This window comes from Anguilla rostrata, chromosome 17, assembly GCF_018555375.3.
Source record: "Anguilla rostrata isolate EN2019 chromosome 17, ASM1855537v3, whole genome shotgun sequence".
In the NCBI taxonomy this organism is placed as follows: Eukaryota; Metazoa; Chordata; class Actinopteri; order Anguilliformes; family Anguillidae; genus Anguilla; species Anguilla rostrata.
This window is the reverse complement of record NC_057949.1, coordinates 10,104,482-10,124,721: the sequence shown is the minus strand read 5'-3', so window position 1 is coordinate 10,124,721 and position 20,240 is coordinate 10,104,482. Positions and strand designations below refer to the sequence as shown.

At 43.9% G+C, this 20,240-nt stretch overlaps 1 protein-coding gene across 3 annotated transcripts in view; it reads right to left on the bottom strand.

Moving 5' to 3' along the window:
* The window catches only part of nubp1 (nucleotide binding protein 1 (MinD homolog, E. coli)), a 31,791-nt gene extending 12,273 nt beyond the window's left edge, over window positions 1-19,518 (bottom strand). The window contains exons 1-5 of one of the 3 annotated variants that reach the window (XM_064314152.1): window positions 19,306-19,518; window positions 18,737-18,841; window positions 18,065-18,198; window positions 8,319-8,387; window positions 7,542-7,574 (exon numbers count right to left, since the gene is read on the bottom strand). In XM_064314152.1, the coding sequence (XP_064170222.1) occupies window positions 7,542-7,574; window positions 8,319-8,387; window positions 18,065-18,198; window positions 18,737-18,841; window positions 19,306-19,336 (372 nt within the window). In that variant the 5' untranslated portion in view covers window positions 19,337-19,518. The remainder of the gene's footprint in view (window positions 1-7,541; window positions 7,575-8,318; window positions 8,388-18,064; window positions 18,199-18,736; window positions 18,842-19,305) is intronic. The other 2 variants (XM_064314153.1, XM_064314154.1) reach the window with 2 other exon arrangements.
* Between the last annotated feature and the right edge of the window lie 722 nt (window positions 19,519-20,240).

Sequence of the window (20,240 nt, the reverse complement as noted above, 5' to 3'; positions counted from 1 at the left end):
CAGATTGCCCTTTTTATTGTTTTATAATGGATTTCTGTTGTGTTTTGCCATAATAAAAGGCAGTGAGCCAAACGTTTCTTGCTTGATTTCATCCTGTCTGTTTACCGAGGAATCAGTGCCCACCCCACATCCTTGCATCACACCACCAGTGCATGCACACCAGATAATTGGCAAGATGTTCCGGTTGCTCTTCACAAAGACAATACCTCCTCACGGAGTTGGCCTAATCTATTAATGCTTAATAAATCTCTGGCTAATGGTAAATGTCCCGCCACCATCCCAGGAGGTACACTTATTTTTGTTCTGGCAGTTGCTTCTGTTTGTATGAGCCTATAAAACGAGGCAGACAAATCTGTTACTACCACCTGGGAATGGATAGTGGCCGTGATTTCAGAGTATCTCATTTATGAGGTCTATACTATTTTTGTTTTTCGTAGAAGTGTTTCTATTGAGTTTCATTTCTTATTTCTTAATACAGATTGATTTGAAGCGCGTCCGCTTCTGCAGCAAATTTCAGCACCTGAGGTTTCCGCTGCTGACCGCCAGTTACTCCACTTCAAAGGTCAGCTGTGCCAAGGCTATCCTTGCCTCGGACTCAGGGGATGGTTTGAGTGTTTTCATCTCCTGAAGAAACAGAAGTATCATTTTCTTTTCTACAAATGACAAATTCCTGTCTTTAGGAATTCCTGAAGAGGCCCTCATAAAAGGTTCTTCTTGAAAGCTTGAGTTTGCTATGTGCAGACATTTTATTGTATGTGGTGCTCTCTCTCTCTCCCCTTCAAGTCCGTATCCCATGGCTAACTGTTGACTCACTGCACCTGTGTCGGCTCGTTAAACGATTGGGATCCAGGCTCCATTTGCTGTTTTTCTTTTGTCTTTTTGAACCGCGGAAGGCAGGCAACAGCGGTTAACAGTGGTATGGGGAAGTTCTCCTGAAACTGCCTTACCCTGCCCTGGCTGCCTGCCACCTGTACTCCTTTTTGTCTTTTATATTTTTATTTTTTGTTATTACCTCTAGTATGCTTACGTTAGTTTGTGGGGTTTTAAAAAAAAAATACTTTCGAAAATAAATGTTTTTTGTGTTAAACTGTTTTTTTTTGTGTTAAACCGGCCAAGGTTATCGGTTGCAACAGAGTTCTAGAATGCTGACTCATGGGGGCATTCTCACCGAATCTGGCACTCGACGCATCCTGTTCGTTCTCTACGGGCAGGCTGCACGGTGCACGAGGGAAGCAGTCCGGCGAGTGGTGTGGTGCCGTCCCCGGCTCCGTATTTGCATAGAATGCACTCCGTCCTCGTTCCATGCAAATGAGGGTGTCCAACTTAGCTCGTGCTGACTCGGGAGCAAACTCTCAAACTAGGTGTTGCAGATGAAATATGATTTCAGTAACTGCATTGCCTATTTCTCGCCCCCAAAATGGTTTCAGAAATATAGTATTATAGTGGACAGTTTAGGTGGAAAATGAGAAAGTTTACCTACGCTCCGCCATATTGTTCTGTTTTGAAAACGAAAACCCAAAACCAAGGACTGCGCAGAGTCTATCCAATCAGGTGCTGGCAGTGTTCTGTGGTAGGCCAAGTCACTCGTTCGTATTGATCCCATAGAGGCATCTATCTAACTGAACCCGCTTACAGTAAGTGCACAGTACTGACCATTAAACGGACAGCCTGGGGCTACCTTGGGGAAGAAGGGGGGTTGGAGGAGATAGAGAGGGAGGGGGAGCGTGACAGGCAGTGGAAAAGCAAGATCAGACTTGCCAACCTTAAATATTTTGAGTACCACAATAGTCAGTGTGACGCTTAGTTCACATGCTTTCGCACCACTTCGCGTTGCACGCACACACGCACACACAAGCCTTTCTTCATAATTCTAGTTTTGACAGTTAAAGTGATCAGGCAAAATTGTATAATTTGACCTGATTCTAAAATATCACTTGCACTGCACTGGGCTATATTATGATATACTTTCAAGTCAAACATGATTAATATTTCATTATATGATATGTGTGCTTATACAAACTGATAACCATAAGTGAATTGCATTCACTTATTTAATAAAAATGGAAATAATTTATTTTGTATATTGTAACATATGTTTTCATTTTCAAGTATTTACAGAAACGTATGTTGTAATGTTAAAAAAAGCTTATGTTGCGATGTAAAACACTGTCAATTATGAATAAAACCAAGTTTCTGTTCATGATTTCCATTTTTATTTAATAATTAAATAATTAAATCCGCTTATATAGGCACACATCATATAGGTCTAATGAAAAAAATAGTATTCAATTGAAAAATTATCTAGGAATGTAGGCTTTTGAAACTAGAGGTTTAGCTAAATTATTACCTGAAGCTCCTTGGTGGCTAATGTCAAAATCATAATTGCACAATGTGCAACATGCATGGTGCGGAAGTTTTGAGGGGCGGAGGCACGGCCATTGTTCCTGATATTTTGCGAGGAACTTCTGGGGGGCATGGACTCGATTCTTTTTAGTAGCTTTGCTGCTTTCTCTCTCTCTCTCTCTTTGTTAGTATCCTCGTCATCTGAAGTCATGATTATTTTCTAACTGCAAGGCTGGTCGGGTGACTGGCTGCAATAATAGGAATTATTTGCTACGTTAGCAGTCTATAGTCAAACACCTTTGCAATGGTCACTTTGCTCCAACAGAGCGTGCGCGCTTCAAAGTCTGAACAGGGAGTCTCCGTAGCGTTTGAGTTACTGCAGCTAAATTACTCCATCAGTTATTCACACGTCTCGTAACGAGGCTAAATCGCATGTGAGCTACTACTACGGCTAACTACACACATTTATCTAATTAGGATATACCCCTTGAAATGCATCATCTCGTAAAGTTACCTAACATGTTTTAACGTTTTATATGTTAACATTACGGTCACATTTTTGTGCTTGATTATTACTCCCCACTTCCCATTTTACCTCAGCAATGCAGCGTTACGCCTCGGTGGATAATAAAGTACTGCTGCGTATCAGTGGATGTTAAGTGGGTCGGGGAGGGGTTACAGAACCACAAGCACAAGGTCGTAGCATCTGGTTCAATCAGATGGATGTAGTTTAAATACCGAATAACTGTAGGGTATTGTTTTGTATTAATTGATTGTTTTCCGTAATTAAATTACAATAATATAAATATATATTTTTTTTTTGCGTAGTTTCAGCTGGCATTTCGTACCTGCGTTTTTTGACCAAGAATTGCAGGTCTGCAAGATGCTTTTAAGCATACTTCTTCCATGAGCATATAGTACAGTATAAAATACCTCTAAAGACTTTTTGGAAACCTGCCTAGACATAACTAAAAAAACAATGCAGAATGCTCATTTGTGGTGGCATAGTCATGAAATTTGAACCAGGATTTGTCCAGCGTTGTGGCTGCTGTGTTTCTAAGCACACCAGGCACAGCCACAAGCATCTGTACCCACAAATATCTTTTCGGTGAGAAAAAATGTGTTTGAGCTTCTGTTACTTTGTTTCAGTAATATTAAGAGTAATTCCGACTCTAAGAAAAGCCTGTACTCAAAAGGGTTCAAGGATAGTAACCATTTTATTTTATGTCATTTTCAGGCTTGTGTTAAAAAAGAGGGTGCTACTTTAGTCAACCAATTACTAATAGTGATTGTTACATCAGCAATCAAATGTTCAGTTAAGAAAATCTGAATGATCTTACACATTCAACAGGGCTGCTCATTAATGTTCCTGGACATCTACCGTCTTGTAGATTTTTATTTCAACCTTAATTTGGCACATCTGATTCTACTAATTAGCAGCTCAATGAGACCTCTAGCAGTTGAATGAGGTGTGCTTTGTCAGGGTTGGAATGAAGCTACAGGACGGTCGACCTGCAGGAAGAAGATTGACCAGCCCTGCCTTAAAGGGTTAAAGCCATTCAGTTCGTACATCGTTGTTCAGGTACTATGCTAACCGAAAAAGGCGGTTTGGCACGACACACTGCCACTAATCGCCGGAGAACTGCTGGGGCCCCGATTAAAACTTTGTCAACTTCCTAACAACATCAGAAGAGCGTGTCATCATTTCCTACACCTGAGTTGTGCTTCACCACAGTGCAATCTGTTGGGAGCACAGGCAAACAGAGGAAGTTCAGGAGTTCACCACTTGTCCATCATAAACCTCCATTACTCATTCAAAACTGTAGCAGTGAAAGACAGAATTAATGAGGAGGATGTTATTTCTGTTGAAAGGACAGTTACGATGTCACATTCAAACTATTTCAACTGATGATTCATTTAAGAGACAATGTTGTGCAAAATACTGATTATGATGCCATAATTGTATGTTTTTAAATATTATAAATGACCTATATTTACACTGACTGCCACTGAGCAGTGTCTCGTAAACGAAGGAACATTCTGCTAAATATAACACTTCGAGGAACATTAGCCACTTACAAAGAATACATTTTGCAAGACAAAGTGTGTGGGAGCCTTCTTGTATAAATTGAAATGAAAAAGGATTATGCTTGTACCTTGGTTTTGTTAAGCTGAAAAGGCCATAACTGTGCGCAAGTATATAAGCTCTGTACATAAGCTATTCTGCATTAAAATGAGAATGGCTTTCACAATCCGGGCTATACGGAAAAGTCAATGTCAGCCTGGGCATCAGGGTTCTTGTAAACATACAGCCCGCTAAATAATGTATGTGACAAAAGTACCACTACTGCATTATGGGTAGCGGACAACTGTGGAAATCTCTAGGCGATGCGCCTCGGTGGGTTTTTCCATGTAGCGAGTGAGCATCCTTTGCGCTATTTTGGGTTACGCATGCTTCCACATGCAATTTAGCCCATGGATCGCAGCCTGGCAACCAGTACTGATGGTCACATTACACTGACTGCCACTGAGCAGTGTCTCGTAAACGAAGGAACGTTCTGCTAAATATAACACTTCGAGGATCGCAGCCTGGCAACCAGTCCCAAAGTTTGAGAACGATTATTTTACCCTCTGTGAGTATGTATATACTATATATGTGTGTGTGTATATATAGACATATACAGTACAGGAATAAATTATGGAAATACTATATTTATAAACAGTTAGATGATTAATGCAATATTTTGCAACAATTTCTCTTTTTGGCATAATTCATGTAATATGTAATAAATGTAGTATCAACATAAGACATTAATGAAGGAATAATTAGCCGTTGTGTTAAACAAGTAATAATCCTTATACATTCTGATATGTATTAGTTCATACCTATATAATTGAGCAGTCTAATAGAAATTTTCCAATCAACTTCAACATCTGTCCAGTATTTTTCTACATGAAATGTTAATATTCATGCGAAGAAAACTATTTTATTTGGGTTGTATACTTTTCCTTAAAATTACTGATGGTCACATTACCACTCCTGGTCAAGAAGGTAACGATTTTGAATACGTCTTTACAGATGAAAACAGCTTTGAGAAACAACAACAGAAGAAAGGGCACAGGTAAAAGTTTTAAGTGCACTAAATCTCTTCAACCACAGTGTTTCCATAGTTTGTGACAATACTGTATAGGCCTACATCTTCCTAAAAGCATACTATGCAGGATTTTTTACCTTGAAAATATTATAAAAAAACCATGCTAAGGCATATTTAGTGTGCACTGGCAATCTCTGTCTTTACACACTTTCGCCAAATTTGTGCGTCAGTACCTGTATTTGTTATTGTAAAATGCGTTTCTGGGCATGGAGCTCTTTTCTGTGTGGGGAGGGGTGGGTGTGGCTACAGAGCCTGTGGTTTGGGATCAGATTTCAGCAAGGGGTGCTTGTTGCTAAGCCCAGATAAAGCAAAGCAAAAAGACAAGCCTAGAGTTAACTTTCGATTTGCTTTTCCCTGGTGATGTCAGCTGACAGCTGCAAAGGGGATGAAAAGCGACGCGGAGCTGGGCTTGTTCTCTGCTGGACTGTCCAGATAGGTACAGTACGTTAGGTGGGGTACTCAGGGTGAGTGGGCGGAGCTGAAGATGGCGGAAGAGACTTCTTTGATTGTAAACGCAGGACCACAGCAAGGCTTTAAAAAAATCCTGCAAAGTCTGCCTTTAACAGTCCAGGTTGCTAAGTCCTGCTGCTTAAGCTTCTGCTGGAGACTGCCGTCTGTACACGTTTCTGACTCATTCAGGTTAGATACATGTCAGTCTAAAACTAGGCTTCCGATATTAAAACTGCCCAGGTCATCACAATCTGGCAGTACAACATTTTAAATTGTACGAGCGATATGGTAAAAACAACTGGAAGAACAAAAGGTGTACTTTTAAAAGAGTACTGCAAGCCTATGGGCAACATTTACCTACGCATACGGGTAGCATCACTGTGAAGCAGCACTGAACTCGCACATCTCGTCCATTTTATTTGCCCTGGCTGTGGAACATTTATAAACTATTTATTTTTCCCCTTCCATTCGCACGCTCGCTTGGGGTCTATTCCAAAGTGCCTCCCTGCCGGTCCAATTAAATTTTCAAAATAAGATGTCACTTGATAGCACCTCATTTAAATTTTATATCAAACTGTATCTGGTGCCACGCTGGTAACGTCTGTGAGCTAGCGAGCTACCAGACGTTAACTGTACTACAGTGGGGCATCAAAAGCCTGCCTCCCTGTTACCAGGGTGATGTGTTTTTGCTAGCCGTCTATTATTTCAGCCAATTTATTCACATTTTTGTTTCTGTTTCCAGCTATGAAAACGAGCTATGAAACTTTGTCAGGGCTGTTAGTCATTTGAACTAATTCCTACTCCTTTGAATATTTGCCTGAATTGCTTTGATTGTTGTTTCGCCCGGTGTGAGGCCAAAACATGTTTGTGTAGTTTTTAAATGTTCCTATATGAACTAACCCTTCATTAAAGGCTTTTGATTCTAAGAAGAGTGCCTTGGACTTGCTGTACTCATCATGTTGTCGGTTTTTTCCCGTTTTTTTCCAAAGAGCACCTTCGCAATACTTTCTTCAGCTTTACCCTTTCTAGAAGCGATGGAAGCCCTCTTCCTGTTCTTTTGGATATATTTAAACTGTTCTCTCTGGTTTTATCAAAGATTTATCATTTCTAAAACTGAAAAACCACACAATAGGCCACCCTGAAAAGACCTGGAAGATTCTGTAATCACCAAGCAGTCTCAGAAATAATCAATATGTGCCTAATGTCATATCGTTGCATGAAACTTCCACCACAACGTAGCATTTTGAACACGCACAAAAATGAATAAACCTGCATATGTGCATGCAAAACTGTGTTGGTGATTCAGCCATGGTCCTGGAGAGCCACAGGGTCTCTTCTGGTTTTTCTTTTCACTTGAGTAATGAGTAAACAGTTTAGACTTAAGAAACCAGATGAGGTCCATTAACAGGGGAATAAACTGCTCGAATCCATCAAGTGCTGAGTAATGACACAAATCAGCAGAGTCTGCGGGCTTCCAGGACCAGGTCTGGCAGATCTTCACCTTAACCAGGTAGGGTCACCAAAATTCCACGAGAACAACACAAGTGATCTTCTGCGAGCGATCAAGTATTACTATTATCATCTCTCACTCACCACTGGGGACCAGCCTGAACCGCTCTGATGAACCTGAACACAAGAAAAAAACTCCGGTCAGCTGTCTTTTACCACAGAACTCACACAGCAGTATGATTACTGGGCACCATAGAATACACTCAGAAACACGAAGAAGCTTGTACCACATTAAACACACCATAACATGATTGATTACATGGTACCACAAAATACGAAACCATATCACGGACATGTAAAGATCCAGCAGATTGAATTAACCCAAGCCACTGTGTGTCCTCAGTTTCTTTATGTTATCAGTCATCAGTAAACACAAATGAGTTTGGTCTAAACTAGAAAATAAAATAAAATAAAATAACAACACAGGGTTAGTGATCCAGCTATCTAGATTCAATTGTCACCAAGTGAAAAGACACATGCGCAAAGCCATTCACTTATTTTACAAGCGACCTCGGCCAATACCTGTCATGACCAATAAAGACCTCCAGCTCGGAACAAAACGCTTAATGGCCACCTCGCTTCATAGGGGAGAACTGGCAGAAGCTCGTATACGCCCTTAACGCCGTGATCTCCTTTTACACCCCCAGTACACACTTAACAAACCCTGTAAAATCCTCCAGCTATGTGGTCACGGTCTTTTCCCATGAAGGGGCCAACTGAGCCGGGGGTCTGATTAGGTAAGTGTGCTTAACCACACTGAATAACACACAATGTCTACCAAAGTCTTCTGTGGCACTGCGTGTTTGACCGTGCATCAGGGAGGACCCCGGGAAGGCCCTTATTCAGAGAGCGACGGCGTACCTGCTCCCCCTCCAGCCCCAACATCCTCGGGAGGGACGGACCACAGATATCCACATCTAACAGAGCCACCTGAGGGAGGGAGGGAGGGAGAGAGAGAGAGCAACGGAGAGAGGCAGGGAGAAAGAGAGCGACAGAGAGAGAGACAGGGAGAAAGAGAGCAATAGAGAGGGAAAAGCATGGACAGAGACAGAGACAGAGAAAAAAGGAAAGAAATCAAAAGAAGAAAGGGAAATATAGACAGGAGAGAGAGAGAGAGAGAGAGAGAGAGAGAGAAAAATCAGGGTTAAAACTGCTACTCAACTGAACCAAAGAAAGATACAGTTTAACTGAGACTTGCTCTTTAGGACTGCCTTTGATTGGTGGATGTCTTCAGGAGTGGGCAGGACAGCTCCAAAGCTCATACAGCAAAGACAGTCAGCTAGCATACCCATGCTGTTATAGCACTGCCTTCTCATGATCAGCTGGGTCTGCCCACTGCAGCCCATTTCCACAGGACAGAATGGGAAAGGGCACACAGAGAGAGTGCACACATGCCACGCACTGCGCCTCCTCATTTTTATATTCCTTGCTGAATCCGACAGTGTGTGTCACACTCTCCTTACACTACCACTTCCAACTGCTGGGAGCTCCTCATTGCTAATTTTGCTGGGAATAATGCAAAATAAATACATTTTATAAAGAAGTCTAGAATGCTAGCTAGCAATGTGATAATTTTTATTTTTTAGAAGGCTTGCAAGTTGTTCCCTGCCTTCAGAACTGTCTGAAATTGGCTGACAAGACCAGCAGGGGGCGACATTACTCCACAAAACACAGTTAGTTCAGGGCGCTCTGTCCGGCCTTGCTACCGCTGCTGCCTGCTTCAGTGTGACCTTTTAAAGACCTGCGGACCAGATTTATTACAGGCAATAACTTCCATCTCAACTTCAATTAATAGTAACAGCATTTAGGAAAAAATATAAACCTTGATGTGAATTAATGGAGTATTTTATCTGTTTTCTTTTATCTAATATGTTATTTGCTTATCGCAGCACATGCAGATGCATATAAATTCTTCTAGCAAAGAATAAGGAAATAATTGGGTTATACTAAATATAACTCAATCATTTCCTTAGTGCTGAGGGTTTAGCCTACAGGTGTAGGTGTGAATCTGTATGGGGTGAGTCAGCGTGGTCTGAAGAATGAATAGATCAATGCCAGTAGAAGTTAGTGGCTTCATAGCTAAAATAATTAGCTGGCAACATTGGCTATGAATGATATTGGCACTTTGGGACATTGTGGAAAGGATTTGCCAATGATGAAACGATCAATTTATAACCAACAAAAGCTTTTCACTAATTTGTCAGACAGTAGTGCTTTGGGACTGAGGAAGAATGTTGTCTGTAGGACTCCATAGAGGAAGGAGTTGAAGCTGGCGTTGCTTCTCAAGCATTTGATGTTTTATACCATCAAGCAAAACACAAACCACAGTTGGCAGGCCGCGGGGTGACTGGCAGGCAAATTAATAAATAAGTAAATGTATCACCAGGAAGAAATTCATCAGCGCTAATTGCTCATTTCAGCCTGCAGCTAATGAACTGTGGGGCCTGCTGGGCCGGAGCCTGTGTGGTTGTCATTTCAGGGCCAGGCTCACTCATATCAATTTCAGCCAATCTCTGTCCTGATCGACTGAACTGCAGCCAATCCCTGTCCTGATGGACTCAATTTCAGCCAATCCCTGTCCTGATTGACTCAACTGCAGCCAATCCCTGTCCTGATGGACTCAATTTCAGCCAATCCCTGCCCTGACTGACCCAGCGCTGAGTAGTGAGAGAGCTGGAAAGCCTGCTGGACCGGAGCCATGGCCCCCGTGAGCGTGTGTACGGTGCACTTCTGGAGAACGAGGGAGAAGTGGAGAGATGGGCACGCTCGCTCTCCAGACGTCAGAGAGCTGCCGACAGGAAGGAGCCAATGAAACGGCCAAGCCCCCAACAGGACACACCCCCGGGGTGCAGGCGCGCGAAAACAGGAAACGGCGAGAAATGGCAGTTTACCATCGCATCGAGAGCAGGAGGACTTCCACAGCGACAAGGCCAAAACTAACACAACGCTCGGGACGTTCCGTTCTTTCAGACGTTCGACATGCGCTTTTCTCTAGAGTGACTTTTTTTCCAAAGCTTACATTTCTACAAACCATTGACACAGCTGGATATTTGCTGAACTAATTCAGGTTAATTGCCTTGCCCAAGGGTACGGAGGGTGGCGGAGCTCCACTTGAGATTCCAGCTTGTAATCTCCGAGTTACAAGCGGAGTTCCTCAGCAATTAAGGTGCACGGCTGCCTTCTGGATTAGCAAAGCCACCAATAACGCACAACGCACGCAAACATTTAATGAAATACCACAGCTCTGATGATAAGTTGTGTAAGCTGTATTGGAATAGCACTTTTTGACTGAGCTTTTTTCATTTTAAATCCCACGTAACATTATGAGAAAATATTTGTTATCAGTCTCAAGCCACTCACAGCTCAAATTTGGCTATGCAGAGTAGGCTAGATCACAGTGCCGTTCTTGGAGGAGCAGCTCATTCCCCCTTTCAGAAACGCGACAAATCGAAATGTCACGACGGGCTACAACGTTGCTGTGGAGCTTCTGAAGCGACACGGCCGGACGAGGAAGAGGTCCCTTCCAATACCGAACGCTTCCTTCGCATATTCCCTCAGCAGCCAGTGCAATGTTTGGCCACTGCAAGGCAATCACGGAATGTTACAGCGTTTCCCACCCACCCCCCCCTCCCCCCCACAAAAAGGGGGGGGGGGGTACTGGGTAGGGTAAACAAAAATAAGAGAAATCCTCTGGAGTCCAGTTTCTTGAGCAGCAGCCCTCGGTAGGTGCTGGTTGGCTGGAGGTTTATGCCTTTCAGATGAACACAACGCACCAGAGACCAGATGTTTTGGCCGACACACCGGAGGGAGCATTACACTGCGGGAGCTTCAAGGGCGTCCGACAGCAGCGGAGCCGGTTTTAAAAATAAAACTTAAAGAGACGGTAAACAGAGAAGAGCATACGTGCAAATGAAACGGAAGTTTCGGACCAGTGAACGGAAAAAGAAAAAAATCAGAAACCTGGACGCCCCCTATTTTTATTCTAAAACTGATGAGTCACTTCAAATGTGAAAAGGGCTAAGAATAAAGCACAATCATCTTTGCGTTACAGCAGGACCAACCCACCTCTGATGTCACTTCCTCTGGTTTCATTTCACGATAACAATTATACACTGTCCACGAGTGTGCCTTTCCCCGCCCCCCCCCGTAAAATAAGGCCGCCCCCAGCCCCTCCATTCCCAGGGACTCTGGACCAGATTCCTGCGAACGGGCGGGAAGCGGAGGCCTTCACACAGGAACCGCGGGGGGCCCCGAGTCCTAACCTTTCTGAGGAATGCCAAACATTCCCCACAATTCCCGCGGGGGGAGTTTGGGGTCGAGAGAGTCGGTCTGAGGGGTCCACTTCTCCCTTCCAGCCGACGAGCCTCCGGCCACTTCTACCGAGAGCGCGCTCGAGTTTAATGCTCTAAACTCTAAGTGAGATGCGCTTGAACTTTTCAAGCTGAAGAACAATTGAAGGTTTACTTTAGCTTTTTTTTTTTTTTTTTCTCGCTTCCAGGCTCCCTGAACCAGTTCTCATTCCTCTGTGTTTTGAAACGCTGGTTCATTGGAAATCGTGTTTTTTTTTTTTCCTCTTGCACTTTTAACAAAAGGAAGGTGACAAGTGGGTGTTCGACAAGAGGGAAGCTAGAACCTTTCCTCTTGTATCACATAATGCTGGGAAGCAGCAAGACGGCAAAAAAAAAAACTTTTCAGAATGACTTGGCACTATCTGTGACTACAACTCTCTCTCACAGGGAAGCTCACATTTTATGAGTTAATCTAATTTTAGGTTTGACCATTACACAAAAACTCCCTGTCGGATCCCCTAATTAAATTATACATCTGGTTTCCATGGGGGGGAGGGGGGGGGGGGGGGTGATCCTCAAACCAAGCAGCAATGGCCTGCTACGGCAGGGATTCCCAAAACTTTCCATCTCAAGGTTCTCTAAAACCTGTGGCTGGAGACCCCCACCACTTAAAATGAGTGAACACTGGCGCCTTTGTCCAACACACCTCACTACTACCAAGGACGCGTGAATATGAAATATGAACATATGACCAAATTAGTTTCGAAAAGGGAAAAGATTTGGCCATTTGAAGAACCTCTGGATCAACTTCAGAGAGCCCCAGACTTGCGATTTTGCAATTTTGGAGAAAAATAAACTACACGTCTGGACTATACGCTTCCATGAGGAAATGCTGGCTGTGGTTAGGTCTGGCCATCAGAAACAGACTGCATTTCGCAGTGTGCAACCACTCTCGAGCATTTCCAGTAGGATTGCTCAACTGAATTCATTTCCAAAAATCACTTCTGCAAAACATTACAGTAGAAAACGTGCGTCACAGGAGATATGATTCTGGATTAGGGCCCGGAATCCCAGATACAAACATGTGCACTGGTGAACTGGGTCAAATGGGAGGAAGGTCGTCCAGAGGGAAAGCCATTCTTGATTTTTTTTATAGAAATATTTTTCAAATCCTTTTATCTCTTCCAATCTCAGTGATGCAAAACTACCCCACTCCCCCCGTGTATGGCCAGTTTGATTCCGCTTGCCCAAACAATTTAACACTAAGGCAAATGTGACACCAGAAAAAAAAAGAAGAAATTGGAGGTGTGCACACAGCACAGCACATAGCAACGGCTAAATGCTAAATGCTAAATGCCCTGAGCCTTTAGTGAAGGTGCTGAACGTCTCTCCACAGGGGAGAACCCGGGGGCTTGCACAGAGTTTTGTTTTCTTACAGCTTTGTTATTTCAGCTGTTGCCCCCCCAATCCCCAGCCCCCCCCCCGCCCCCCCCGGCCGAGGGGAACTGGCCTGCCTCATGCAAATGCCGCTGCCGCCTCAGTCTCAGTCCAGCGCCATGCTGCTGCCGCTGATACTGCTACTTCACCTGCCTGCTGTCATAACTGCATGTATTAGCTTAGCATACGGCTAAGCTTTAGCATGACCTTGGCTTAGCAAACACCTCTTTATCCAGGGGTGATATTCTATGAGATTAGCCCCCATGCTGGATACTTACTAAGGCAAGTCAACTGCATGGAACCAGGCTGAATGTAAAACAAGAGCCACATAGCCAGGTTCAAACCTTCAACCTACCACTAGGTTCTGGTCCAGTCCCCCAAACAGCTATGCTGCACAGGTTCTACTGCAGAGCTGAACGGGTACCCATCCTCGGGGTGTCAACCTTGGTCTGCTCCCTCCAGGGGGCAGTCTGGATCCCTTCTACACGATCAACTATGGCCTGAAAGGGAATTGTGTGGCACTTCCTCCTTACTGGCCTGGACAAGATCTGTTCTGACATGCTGTCAACCAATCTATAGCTAATTCAATACTTGCACTTGAACTGTACAATCAGGTTGGTGTGTACAACACGCACAACACGCATTGTTCATCTGGCCCATTTAACACAGTGCTTTGGGAAAGCCACATAAAAGCGCACATGCTCCCGCGGTGCTGTCCAATACACTCGAGAGGCTCGGCGAGGGCTCCGCAAACAAGCGCCGCGTACGACCGGGCCGCGTAGCGCCGAGGCGCCGATCGGGAGAGCACCGCGGCCGGGCACCGCGGACGGTCTGTTTGGCCCGCGCGCCCGTTGCCCCCAGCGTGGGGGCCGGCCCCCCAGCGGAGACGAAAGGGAAGGTCGACTAGCGGGATCGCTAGCCAGCGGAGCGTCGTGGCTAGGGCCTCTCCCGCCGCCAAGCCGGTTTGCCAACTTTCCCCGGGTCCCTCAGGAGGCGGCCCCGGTGCTGGATCACATCGATGCAGTTTAACTCCTGGGGAGGTGAGGAAACAGAAACCGCCCCCCCCCCTCCCCCTACCCCCCGTTCCTTTTTGTAGCCAGTTAGCTGCTCCGTGCGCTGTGAGAGGAGCCGGTATTGATTTGTCTCGACTTCGGCAGTAGATTTGTTGGAGAGTTTGACATCTCTCTCTGGGGCTTGTTAGTCGGTGCAAAAACCCTTTCGCTCGCCCCCCGCCCTTTTTTTTTTGTGCTCCCCCCCCCCCCCCCACCTCTCTCTTTCCTCTCCCATTCTGCCTTCATCACTTACACTCTCCCTCTTTCTCTCACGACGTTTCGTTCTCTCTCTCTCTCTCTCTCTCTCTCTCTCTGGCAGAGGGTCCAGGTGCCGTTTGAAAGCCCAATTAAACGGGGACAGGGGACGAGAAAACATTTCCTGCTTGACCCCTGCGGCCAGGCCAGGCGCCGCTCCAAAAATAATAAGAGCACTCCCGCTTCAGAGGGACACCATTTCACGCTCACAAAAAAGCACACAAAAGCACTCCCAGCCTCGTAACAAGCCTGGCCCTGAAGACGGGGAGCGAATCAGATGTTTGTGTTGTGCGTTTAATAGCCGCCGCGCTCCTCTGTACTGTACCGGCAGGTGGAAACAACGTTCTCCTTGCGGTACTTCCTGGTTCTCGGCGCAGTGCAGAGATTTCTGCAGCAATTAGCATAAGAAAAGTAAGAGACAGCCCACAAAAATCACAGAGTATATTGAATATATTGAAATAATAATTTGGGTACAGAAGAATTGGGGGTTTCGGGGAATGTGTCATGTGACAGCGTGATGCCTCCGGTTTCCCCCCAGGTGAGCCACGATACGTCAGTCGTGCGTTTGGCTGTTCGCCCGCAGGACCTGAAAAAGCGCAGCTAAACCCCGCCCCAACCTGGCCCCGATACACACTGCCCCCAGCAACCCTCCGCCCCCCCCCCCCCCCGCTCCCCCGCCAACCCCGCCCCCGCCGTGACAGCGAGCAGCTGGGGACGTCAACGTGACCCGAGGCCAGTGTTTGCACAGAGCCGACCTCCGCTACATGAAACACTACCCCAGCAAAGATATTTAAGACTATGGGAAAGAGGGATAAACGCACCACAGGTCCCTGGGGGGGGGGGCGAGGGGGGGTTGGTTGTGAGGGGGTGAAGCCCCCTATAAAGTTTTTTTTTTTAAAAGGAGCCAAGACTAAAAGGGTTAAAACAGGAGCTTTGCCGGCAAAAACAACAGAGAGCAGTTCCAAGAGCCACCAGCTTAGCACGACAAGTCGCCCTCAGCCCCAGCAAGTAACAATGCAAACTCAGTCACAGGTGACGCAATGCATCATGGGAGATTAGCTTTAAAAAAAGAACAGGGAAAAATCAGGGCAGGAGGCACGGAAACCCTGTCCATTATTTGAACTGTAGAACTAGGCAACCGGAAAAGATGGAACAGATGGGGGGGGGGAAAGGAAAAAAAAAAACAATTCACAAAGGAAAATTAAAAAAAGAAAGCTATTCCAAAAGGATGGCATGGGATGCCATATCAGGACATGGCCCCCCCCACAGCTGAATAAACTGACGCCAAAGCCTGACTAACCCTCTCTGAATGGCTGTGCCAGGGTCGTGAATATCATCCTTATTGCTTTTTTTTTTAGGCAGAAAGTCTCACGCTCCATTTTCACTGAATCATCTCACAGCCAAATTTCTCCCCCCTGAAGTCATTTCAGTTAAGCACCTCGATCAAGGAAACCACGGTTCAAGAACTGAATGGAAAGCAAGCTTACAATCGAAAGCCCAGGGGTGAAACTTGACTCTGTGATACAGCAGACCTTGATAAATAATACACTATACGAAAGTAATGATGCGTTTTATTAATATCGCACCCTGTCATTAAGCCCACAGAAAGCTGAGGAAGCTCAAAGAACATTCCACCCAAGAGGCAGGGACTGGCTATGGATTAGCTCTCTTGGGTCACTTACCGTGACAACGGCAGTTAGATTTTATTTATTTTTATAAAGCCAGGCAGAGGGTAAAACCATTCCAGCTTCCATAAAACAACGTTCTCAGTCCAGCCACCTTTACCAGCAGGAAGAGTAATCACAAAATAAATTCCAAAATTAAAAATGTTGAAAACATTCTCTCTGTCTCTCCCTCTCTATTTTGCAATGTCTCTATTTCACAATATGGCAGGATTCAAAATCTGGGGGGGGGGGGGGGGGAGAATTACACCGACGGATTATCGCTGGACGCTGGATCATCGCGGTTGCCCTGCCGAGCCTGATGCCAGGACCAGAGGAGTACAGTTCCAATGAAGCGGAGCGAGGAAGCAAGGGGAAGACTGCTGAGAAACATCACGTTAGGATTTATGAGCGGTCCTAAAGGGAGAACGAAGTTACATATCCAGCTGAAAACAGTGCTGGCCATCCAGTTAGTCTTAAGAATCTGTGGCTGTAAGTTGGAAAGGGGGGGCGAGCCTTGTGGGGCCCACAACAGTAGCTAGTGAACGATTCTCTGTTCTCTCTCTGTCCGTCTTCTTCCTGTCAGAGTCCCCTCATGATGTTATACATTATAAATGGGAAATTTACCTGCCAAGCTAGCTAGCTATGTTAGCATCTACCCTGCCTTGGGGTTTTTTTGTTTATGCCACAACTGTTCAGCTAAGTCATCACAATAACACCATCTCAGCTATTGAAAGGATATTCACCTCAGTGCCTGTCTATATAGCCTAGCAGCTAGCTACTTCATAATATTAAAAGTAATTCAATCAATCAGCATAATGGTAACAACAAACAAATAAAGGCTCTGCCTGACTTGCACAAATTTACTTGACAATTAATGTTAACAAACTACTTCACATTGCGTTAACGTAGCACACGCTTTTATCCAGAGCTACTCACAATACAGTTTCCACAGATAATGCACTAAGCAGTTCTTGCATAAGATGGACAAGCAAGTTTGTTTGTGGATTGTAAGCTGCAGGTGCAAAGGTGAAATGTGAGAGGAATGCTAGAGACTCTGTTATGTTTTCCGCAGGTTGAAACGTGTTGCCGTGGCAACGTGTCTCCTTATCTCCCAGGCCACGTACCCTGAGAGCAGAGTGGTTTGAGAGATTAGGGGGAACTCAAGCCCAAGAGCGACACTGCATTAAACAAACATGCTGCCCGCAGCGGCCAGCGTGACGGTGCTATTAGAGAGCCTCTCCGATGAAATCGATACAACACCCCTAATCCCGGGACGTCCCAGCAGCAGGGGGCGGTGCTAATCTCCATGGCAGCAAGAGACGGGATTCTGCGACACACCTTGTTTGAAATCCTGCCATTTGCACTAGAGACACAGGCCCTGAGCATCCTGTCTCATCACACTTCACACACTGTCTGGTTCCTCCCAACGTTTCTTCCATTTAGCCCACCAAGGGAGCTTCTCCTTGCCGTTGTCACCCTAGACTTGCTTTATGGGGGGTTTAGGCTGGGGTATAACCTGATGCATATTGTGAAAAATGTTTTATGAAATGCGCTACATACATTTAGTTGATTTGAGCTGAACATCAGAATGATGCTGCAACCAACCCAACAGGTCTACTCAAAGTAAAGTCAACAAAAACTCAAATATTACCAATGAAATCAAACATCACCAGTGAAAAAACTATAAAGTCACTCTGAATGGGTTTTGGAAAAAAAAATGATTGGGGATTGAATATAAATATTTAAATTTTAGTTGATAATATTTAATTGGTTGGCTAGTCACATAAAATAGCAATTTTACGAATAAAGTCCACAGCACAATCATAGTGCTAACACTTTGACTGATGTGTATAATAATGTGAAATTTATGCTCAGTTTTTCTAGTTTTTACACCAGGTGTGTAATCATACCTCTTTGGAGACATCACTGGCGAGGCCATGAGCTAGCTGCGTGCTGAACGTGCTCTTCCCCACTCCACCTTTTCCAGAAAGAACCAGAATCTTGTGCTTCACCGTAACCATCTTCTCCTTTATCTCCTCTATGGCTGTTTCAGTGCAAGAGGAGACAGAAGCGATGTTTCATAACAATGTAATAATTTCATAATAACTCAGTGAAGTTACACCATTTGAATCTGAATACAAATGTTAGTATGTCTTTGGATTTCTATTACGGAAGGATTAATTGCATTTCACATATGTGCCCACTGTTCACTCCAACTTCTGAATCAAACAAACTAGAGACAGACCTTTGTGTCATACCAAATCGTACAATCTGCTACATTAAAAGGAAGGCATTAGAAATATGTTTACACTGTACATGCATCAATCACACATTTAATCAAAAAATCTTTCATATTTCAAAAAGTGTCATTCTTGATTTCACACCATGTGTGAAAACCAGATCGAATGTGGCCAGATATGAGGTTTCATAATAATTTAGTAGTACGCATATCGGTAGCTACCAGGCTATGACATACAGTAGGACATAACCCTAAACAGATTCCTCAGCAAAATATATATAGGATGTGAAGTGAGTACAGCTCCTTGATACTTGACAGTTGACGTAACAAAAAGGACACATACCTGGATCAGGAGCCTTCGGAGCTCCAGAGGCGCATATTTTCTGGTTTGGGCAACCCGCACAAGCTGATGACTTTCCAGCCTGCTCACTGGCTGTCCCAGGACAGTCTAATAGAAATTGAAATATATTTACAAATATATATATACAAAAAAGGTACTGTAGACAGTTAGCCTACCTAACATCTCTAGCTAAAGGAAGCTAGCCAAGCTGTCAAACGCTAGCCAAGTTAGTTAACCTTATATTAGCAACTTGAGCGTGTTAAGTTACCCTGTATGACCTTAAACGTTTGACTAACTGTTAACGTCAGGTAGTTTTAAATAGTATTGTAAACTTGGACCCAACACTGAATGTATCTTTAGTGAATCACATTAACCGAGCGTTATCAGGAGCTATATCGCTAACGAAGCAAGCTATTACGTAGTATTTTGTATCGAAATGTACGTAAATCAAATTTTTCGTACAGTGACAACACAGCGGTACACCTGTAAAATGTGTAAATATTCAGCCAACTTAATGCAATATTTTGTAACACATAGCTTCTACAGTATATGTTTATCACAACAGCACTCACGTTCCGGAGCATTACTCGGTACGTCCGACATGTCTCGTGGCTAAAACCAAAGAAGACCTGACTGAAACGACGAGAAACACTCTAAAGAAATGCTTTCCTATTATTGAACATAGGTCAATAAAACCGGAACTACTTTTATGCATCAATAATTTATGTCCATACAGGAACTTCTTATTTTAAGTAGGAAAACAGTTGAAGAAGGTGGTTTCGTAAATGTTCTGTCTGTAGCACAAAATGTTTATCATCCGTGCTATCTGCGGTGCTACCAATTTAAAGGTTCCGGCTTACATAGAACGTCAAAGCCATAGTTGCCAGAGCTTCCCAAAGTATACCAAAAGTACAATAAGGCCATTTAAAATAAAGGAAACACATTTAAAATTACGCACTCAAACTAACATGTATTGTCCATTGGAAATACATGATTGAAAACATTACAATGTTATTGTTTACCGTTTGATATTAATTATTAAACATGCATAAAGTCTGCAACAACTTTGAAAAATATAAAATTAATTCAGTAAATGGCCATTTAATTATTAAGTATGTTTCACTTTGCTTGCTAACACTTTACATCCATTATCCCAGACTTTAAAAAAAAGGCCCAGGAGAAAACCTAACACTTTCTTAACACTTTTTTTTTCACTCAGTCATTCAAAGACCACTTGACCTAAATCAGTCATTTTTTATGCAGGAAAGTTTCATCTGTCTAATTGCTGTCAACTCTTAAATATCTCTACAGACAATATTTGGGTCACTGGATTTATTTTAACACAAGTCAGATGTTACATTTACCCCAGGACCAGGGGAAATTGTAACAGTAGATGGGGGAAACACCTTCCAGGTAACATTGAATAGTATAAGTGCATTCCAAAAGAATACAGTAGTTACTAATTACTAAACCAATTACTACAGCTTTATTTCGTAATATAACATAT